Consider the following 7,782-nt stretch of genomic DNA (forward strand, 5'->3'; position numbering starts at 1 on the left):
CTGTCATCGATACCCATCGACCTCGGCTCACTTTCGCGTCGACTTGTTTGCCCTAGGTGGTTGAGCACGCCTCGACCGCCCGACCCCGCACATGCCCCCCACCAACCTCATTGCAAGATATGCCCAATCTGATTTCACTACTACTCTACTACATACACAAACTACCCCCTTGCACAATCTCCAATTCACAGCTGCAGTATTCCGGAATCCGAGTTCTGCCGGCTCAGGCTCAAGCTGTTGGCCCTGTGTCCCTTCGATGCTGCTGACCACCCCGCCCCGGGCCCATCTCCGACCCCCACTCCCCACCATCGGCACCCACAACCACCACACCCACGCCACACGTACTCACCACTCTTGCAAACATAGCCACTCACTCCCTGTCTGCCGATACGCACATCAGCCGACGCCAACCCGTCAACAGCATCACTGCCGACCGCCGGCTGCTCGCTGCTGACCGCCGCCCGCCGCCGACCGACCACCGCCGGCACCACCGAGATCAAGCTAGCCATCGACAGGGCATTGGAGACGATGCATACGGATAGCCACATCAATGGCAATGACGACCAGTTGGCCCTCCAACCCACTCTTCCCCTCCCTCTTTCGGCGTTGCCCATCACAGCCCCCGCCGGCCTGCTCATCGCCAGCCGCTGCTGCCGCCGACCACCGAGCCAGACGACGAGACCACCGGGCTGGCCAAGACAAGGAAGAACAAGAGAGCGCCAGTGCAAGCGTTAGGCAATGCAGTGGTGGGCTAGAGTGCAGTGGTCTGCCTCCTCCTCCAATCGCAAGCCCTCGTCTCCATCGACGTCCATCTCAATCCAATCCGTCCGCCCTCCTCCCCCTGCCGCCCAAGCCCCTCTACCCTCATCTTTCACACCCCCCACACACACCCATCATTCTCATCGCACCCACCAACATCAATCCTGAAGCTCAATCGCCATACCCATCATCCTTCCGCCCGTCCCGCCTCCCACGCCACGACCCCCCTCGCCCCCCCCTATCATACTCATTACGCCCCATCACCACCAAGCACCACCCTCTCCCCCTACTCCACCGCTATCACCATCATCGCAGCCACAACTCTTACCCCTATGCCATGGCCATGCCCACCACCGCTTCATCGCCGAAGTTTTTGACCTAGGCTCCCCTCGCTACTGCTCACCCCTCCTCCCCGAGCCCATCTCCGACCCCACCCACGACCACCCAACCCACACCACACAATCTCGGAAATCTCTACAAGCATAGTCACTCACTTCTTTTTCGCCTATGCCAACCTTGGCCGACGCCGGCAACCAACCAGTTTTCACGCCCCTTCACCACAAAAAATACAACCTCCGCATCCGATGCACTTCTCTCTCCTCCCTGCCACCGGGCACCCCGAGCCCCACGAGCGGCCGGCACTTTACTTGGAGAGCGGAGACCCACCAAGCCAGGCGTTCGATGCCGATGCGCGCCGATGACGACAACGGGCGGTCCTTGGGCTTCCGATGTCAACTTGATCTCATGTGAACGCGAGCGTGCCGCTGCAGACAGGGACACACGGGCCACCGTGTCAAACTAATGGCACCACACTGGGTACTAGCGGCAGTAAGTAGATGCGAGGAAGTCTCAAGCAAGCCATCTAGTCAGCGGAGCGACCGCTCGGCAGTCGATCAAGCGTGTGTGCGTTGGATATTGGCCCCAGGCGAGGACTCCCTGTGTGGTGCGCCCGCCTTCCACTCCCGTTCCAACTCCATCTCTCTCCCGCTCCTCCCTCCCATGTTCCTCGTCCCCACCCTCCTCGCAATAGCTCTCCTCACCACTTCCACTCTTGCGCTACCGCCCCCGCCGCGGACGGTAGACGGCGCGTGTGCGACGCACGTCGGCGCGCGGGTGTTCACGACCACAAACTCTGGGCAGTATGGGGCAGCGGCGGTGGACGTGGACGAGGACGGGCTGGTGGACGTGGTGCTGACATTTTTGGGTGGACCCGGGGTCGTTTGGTTCAAGTCGCTCGGCGGTGGCGCGTTTGGGTCGGAAGTGGCCGTGGCCGGCATGGCGAGCTGTACAAGTGGGCATCCGGGTGTTGGCGACGTGGTTGTTGACGGCCGGTGGGACGTCGCTGTGCCATGCCGTTCTCTCAACGAGGTCTGGCTCATGGTTAACGACTTGGGGACGACGTTTACGATCGTCTCGCTGACCGGCAACATTGGGACGTACAACCCGTTCATGGCGTACCTCGTCGATGTCGACGACGACGGCGATTTGGACTTGTTCGCGGGCAAGCTTGCACACGCAGGCGTGTACTGGTGGGAGAACAACGGTGTGTATCCGTTTTCGCAGCGGACGCTCGTCTCGACAGCCTTTGCTAGTGAGATCTCGCTGCTGTTCGGCGACTATAACAACGACACGCTGCTTGATGTTGTCATGAAGCGAGACGATGAAATGCTGTACATGCACCTTAACGATGGCGCCGGGTCGTACACGCAGTCGCTGCTCTACACGCTACCCGCGGGCGCCAAGTTCCGCTTCCCGCCGCCCAACTCGCCGTGGTGGCCCTCGCGCGGTCTCGACTTTGATCACGACGGGTGCCCGGACTTTGTGATCGGCGTCGCGTCGCCAGGTATCCACTACGGCAACTGCGACGGTACATTCACCTTTGTGGCAGAGAGTGTATTTACTGCTTCCGAGGATCATCTAGCATTTGTCGACATCGACCACGACGGCGATATGGATGTCCTCGGCACCGTCTCGTGGTTTGAGAACCTGGCGCCGGGGTCACGTGCGATCAAATTCTCGGCAGCCAACGCGCGCCACACATCGTTTGGCACCGGCTCACCGCCGTCGTTCACGTACCTTGTCTTTGGCGAAACGATGAACCCGGGCGCCCGCGCCGTTCTGTTCCGTCCCGACAAGGTGGTCTCTCGAGTCGTAGCAGTCGCGTCGATCGGCGCAGGCATTTTTGATTGGACATGCATTGCGCCGAGTTGCACGGACGTAGGGTGTGTGACGGACGCCGTGGCCGCGGCGGTGGTCTCAGGAACGGACGCTGTCGTGGTGCCGCCGCGCACATTCTCGGGTGGCTGTCCATCGACATACGAGCCGCTGACGAGCGCCCAGGTGCGGCTCGTCTCCAACTCGAGCACGGTGCCGTTCACACTCGACTGCGGCGGCTCGGGCGTGCTGTTCTCGGTTGAGGGCGACGCGCGGCTGGTGATCCAGGGTATGACGCTTAGCCACGCCGGACATTCCGACTCGCTGGTCGATCCCGGACCAGCACTCCGCGTCGCCGGTGCGATGCTCGCCGTGAGCGGCTCCTCTTTCAGCGCATGCTCGACGGCCAGCGCGGCGTCGCCTCAGCTCGGTGGCGCCGTGGCTGTCGGTGTCGGCGCCACAGCGGTGTTTGAGGACGTGTTGTTCACGGGAAACACCGCGTCGCAGCACGGCGGCGCGGTAGGCGTGCTCGGCGCGAGCGCAACGTGCACCATGGTGAATGTGACGTTTGCGGGCAACTCGGCGGCCGTCGGGGGTGGTGCGTTGTACGGCGGCCTTTCGGGGAATGGGCTCAACGACCCTGTGCCACCGGCGACGATGATGTGCACCGGGTGTGTCTTCAGCGGGAACACGGCTCTGTTTGGTGGCGCAGTGGCGGGGTTTCCGGCGATCGCAGGCATTGCGTCGCTTGCGGCGTCGCGCTCACCGGCGCGCGTGTTTCCCATGGCAAGAGGCGCAAGCCCGCCATACGGATCTCCGAGCGCGCGACTGGCAGCCGCCCCGGTACTACTCGTGGCGTCGACGCTGAGCGGGAACTCGGCCAAGTATGGCGGAAGCCTCAGCATGTGCGATCTGACTCTCGGCCTTGCTGACGTGAGTGTGGCGAGTAGCACGGCAAGCCAAGGCGCGTTTGCGTACGTGTGCCTCACGTCGTCGAACGAGACGAGCGCGGCGTATTGGAGCCATCCACTGGTTGCCGCCGACGCAAGTGGCGCGCCGTGGCTTGCTGCCGACAGCGCGTCATGGGCGTCGCTGCAGGCTGCGCTAGCGACGGAGAGCGCACCGTTTTCGACGCCGCCGTACGAATTGGTCGTGCCGAACGCGGCGTCGCTACCGAGCCAGACGATGTCTGGCGTCATTTCGTCTTCGTTCGAGCTCGGCCTCCGCGACGCATACGGGACAACCCTCATCGACGAGGACGTGACGTTAACAATTGCCACGAGCGCAGTGGCAAGCGACGTCCGGCTCGACGTCTCGCTGTCGAGCGTAAGTCTGAGCGCGTCCGTGGTCGCCATTCCGGGCCTGATTCTGGAGGACCAGTCTGCGCCAAACGCGACGGCAGAGAACGCAGTCGGCGGCGCGCTCGGGTCAGTGGTCGGGCTCACCGCCGGCGTCGTCGTCGAGCCCGCGGCTACCCAGGCGATCGACAGCCTGGCGAGCGCGCCGCTGCTGCGGTTCGAGCACGCGGTGATGCTTGTGGGATGCCTCCCCGGATTTGGAAGGGTGAGCATCCTTCCGCTACGGTGCTCGCCGTGCCTGCCCGGCTCGGCGTCGCCGGACGAGTCAACCGCGACGTGCCAGGGCCGACATCGTGCCGTGCACCCGGCCCGGAGCGTGCGCCGGCGACAACGTGTGCACCCCCGGATACGAGGGCGTCCTCTGCGCCGCGTGTTCGCCCGGGTACTACACCGCATCGGACACGTCGTGCCGGGCGTGCCCGCCCCACTCGGCACTGCTCTTTGGTGTCTTTGTGATCGCTTGTCTCGCTGTCGTCTTTGTCGCCGTCATTTTCGCCGTCCGCTCGCTGGCGCCGCGGGCGCGGGCGTCCGTGCGCCCCAAGCCGGCCTCGTCGGACGATGGCCTCGTGCTCGTCACACGCGTAGAGAGTCTCTCGGCCTCGTCGGGCTCGTCGCCGATGGCACCGACGACGTCGTCGGTTGTACTCTCTGGCTCATCGTCGGCCTCATTGTCCTCGCTCGTCTCGTCGTGCACCATGTCTCGACCGGGTGGTCGGGCGACCTCGCGGCTTGCCGCGCAGCGGCGGTTGTCGGAACAAGAGGAGGAAGCGATCGGGTCGTCATCAGACGATGGCGCGAGTCTGGCGAGCGAAGTAGAGCGCGAGACGGGGCTCAAAAACGGTGCGCCGCACGCGCTCTCGGTCGGTGTCACCTTTCTGCAGGTGCTGGCGCTCATCGGCCAGACCGAGCTCTCGTGGCCGGCGTCCGTGAAGCAAACATACGAGGTGATCGGCTCACTTGTGGCGGTCAACCTCAACCTCGTGGCCGGCGAGTGTGCGCTGACATCGTTCTATATCAAGTATCTCTTTGCGCTCTCACTCCCGCTCCTATTTGTCATCACATCGCTCCTGGCCATTCTCCTTGTCAAGGCGCTCATCGCGCTGCGCGTGCAAGCCGGCTCGCCGCTGCGGATGGTCACGGTGGGTCTCATTCTTGAGCGCGTCCTTCTTGTGGTCTTTCCGCTGATTTACCTCCCTGTGGCTCTCACCTCGCTGCAGCTCTTTGACTGCACGGCGTCGGTGGACGGTAAGTACTACCTCGACGTCGACCCGTCCATCGCGTGCTTTGACAGCGCATGGTGGCTGGCGCTCCCGTGCTCGCTTGCGTCGTGTGCGCTTTTTGTGGTCGGCTTCCCGACGTACACGCTGCTGGCGGTGTACACGCGGCGGCGGCGACTTCGCGAGGCGCACGTCGTCGTCCGCTTTGGCCTCCTCTACTACCTGTTTCGCGATGCGCTGCCGTTTTTCTTCACCATCCAGCTCCTCTTCCGGCTTGCCGTGGTGGCGGTCATCCTCTTTTTCTCCTCGATTCAGGTCTGGCTCCTCACAGGGTGCATCGCGCTCTTTGGCGGCTACTGCGGCGTCCTCCTCCGGCACACACCGTTCCGGGCACCACTGTACAACCGCCTCGAGCTGCGGCTCAATCTCTCATCGGCGGCCATCATCATCGCAGGCATGGCGTTCTGGGCCGACGACTGGCCCAACGACACATCGCACACTGTGTTCACTCTCCTCACCCTTGCCGTCATCGCCTTTGCCCTCTCCCAGCTCATCTGGGTCGGCGGCCGCGAGGTCCTCCGCATGCCCTAGCCGCGCGTTGTTGGCATGCGTCGATAACTCATTGGGCGACCCAGCAAGGCCCTGCTTGCGGCCGCATGCTCGCCGATGTTGGCCCGCTGGCGATCTGTAGGGAAGCACCCACTCGCCATCACAGTAACAAGCAGCACTCCAGCCGCCAACAACTACTCTTCTTCGCAAAAGGTTACACTCTCCTCAAGCCATCCCAGACGCGCCACCGGCTCACTGGTCGAAGACATTGTTGTACGTGGCCGAGTCAACAACGCTCTCGGTCCTGGCCGCATACGTGACCGAGCCTACAGACGCAAAGAGGTCCAGATCCGGCGCATGCGATAGGTTCTTGAGCGACGAGCCGGCAACGGCGACAAAGGCAATCGAGAGTAGTCCGACCAGCGCCATGCATCCAGCCGAGAAAATAATGACTGTCATGACCGCCACGCCGTACGTGGTGAACGCCGACGGCACAAAGAGGAGCGCCGAGCCGACCACACCGAGGAACGACCAGAAGATCCCGATAAACTCGTGCGGGACCGTGGCGAGCCCAAGGTTCTGGCAGTAGAGATATATGGCAAACGAAGCAAACGAGAGGACAGCAAGGGCAAACGACGACTCGAGCGAGGTTAGCTCGGCCGAGAGGCTAAACGTTGCACCGCCAAGTAAGGCCGCGAGTACAGGGAGCGCAAACGAAAAGAAGACGTGCGCCTTCATCGGCGCGAGAATCACAGTGTAGAGCGCGGAGCCAACGAGGTAAACCACGTTGAGAATCGCTGCCTGGAGAAAGAGATTGGAGATGACTCCGCCGCAGTAGTTCTCGCGCGTCTTGATCGTCGTCGACGACGAGTGCTTCTCAGACTCGGACAGCGTGAGCGTCACGTAAATTACGTACTGGTACAGGAACGCCACCAAATAGATGCTCGAGGAAAAGACAAGGATTGGCGACCCGAAGAGTACCTTGACTCCGTCGATGAGATACCGAAGACCCGAGACCGGCTCGACGCTGGCTGCCGACGAGAGCGACTGGTACGAGAGCAGCGGCTGCGTCGCCAGCGGCCCGTTGACTGCCGACGCCGATGTGTCAACCACCGACGGTGCAATGAATTGGTAGTCGATTGTGCTCGAAAGCGCGAGAGTCGTCACCGTGAACGCCAGCGAGACGCCAAAGACGAGCCACTGCACGGCCCAAACGCCACGCCGCCGCGTGTGGCAAGCATGTACGCTGCAAACGTCGCCACCGCAATAAACGCCGTCGCCAGCCCCTCGCCAATGGCCTCGAGCTTGTTGATCACCACATGCTGCTCGTCAGGCATGCCGGGCATCTTCTGATCGAGATGGAGCTTGAGAACCTTGAGCACGCACGTCTGCGCCTGGATGTTGAGCGTGCCCAGAACCATCTGGATGCCGATGACCACCCACGCATTCTCCCAATGACCGAGAAACAGCGTCAGCTGCAGCCCAAGCTGACCAACCACACACGCCTGAAGGCACCGATGCACATAATACCCAAACGCGTCGGTCACAGGCCCAGTCAGCAGCTTACGCACCATCAGCGCCCCGGCCCGGATCCCATAGTACATCCCAAACACCTTTTCAAAGTCACACTGCACCCCATCGCCCACACCCATGTCCACATCAGCACCAACCCCAATTCCACCATTTCCCATAAGTCACCCCCCCCTCCCCCCCCCCGCCCCCCCCCGCGCGCTCCCTGCTCCCCA

The 7,782-nt window shown here is 62.7% G+C and overlaps 2 protein-coding genes across 2 annotated transcripts; one reads left to right on the forward strand and one right to left on the reverse strand.

Moving 5' to 3' along the window:
• Nucleotides 1–1,758: 1,758 nt before the first annotated feature.
• Nucleotides 1,759–6,363, forward strand: AMSG_07557 (uncharacterized protein; the record flags this gene model as incomplete). Its single annotated transcript, XM_013900590.1, has 2 exons — nucleotides 1,759–4,523; nucleotides 4,555–6,363. The coding sequence occupies 2 exons, from the start codon at nucleotides 1,759–1,761 to the stop codon at nucleotides 6,077–6,079; spliced, it is 4,290 nt and encodes a 1,429-aa protein (XP_013756044.1). The 3' UTR covers nucleotides 6,080–6,363.
• AMSG_07558 (uncharacterized protein) lies at nucleotides 5,897–7,740 on the reverse strand. The gene has a single exon (XM_013900591.1). It carries the CDS (start codon nucleotides 7,726–7,728, stop codon nucleotides 7,201–7,203), a length of 528 nt encoding a protein of 175 aa, XP_013756045.1. The 5' UTR covers nucleotides 7,729–7,740; the 3' UTR covers nucleotides 5,897–7,200.
• Between the last annotated feature and the right edge of the window lie 42 nt (nucleotides 7,741–7,782).

The sequence above is a fragment of the Thecamonas trahens genome (assembly GCF_000142905.1).
Source record: "Thecamonas trahens ATCC 50062 unplaced genomic scaffold supercont1.35, whole genome shotgun sequence".
In the NCBI taxonomy this organism is placed as follows: Eukaryota; order Apusomonadida; family Apusomonadidae; genus Thecamonas; species Thecamonas trahens.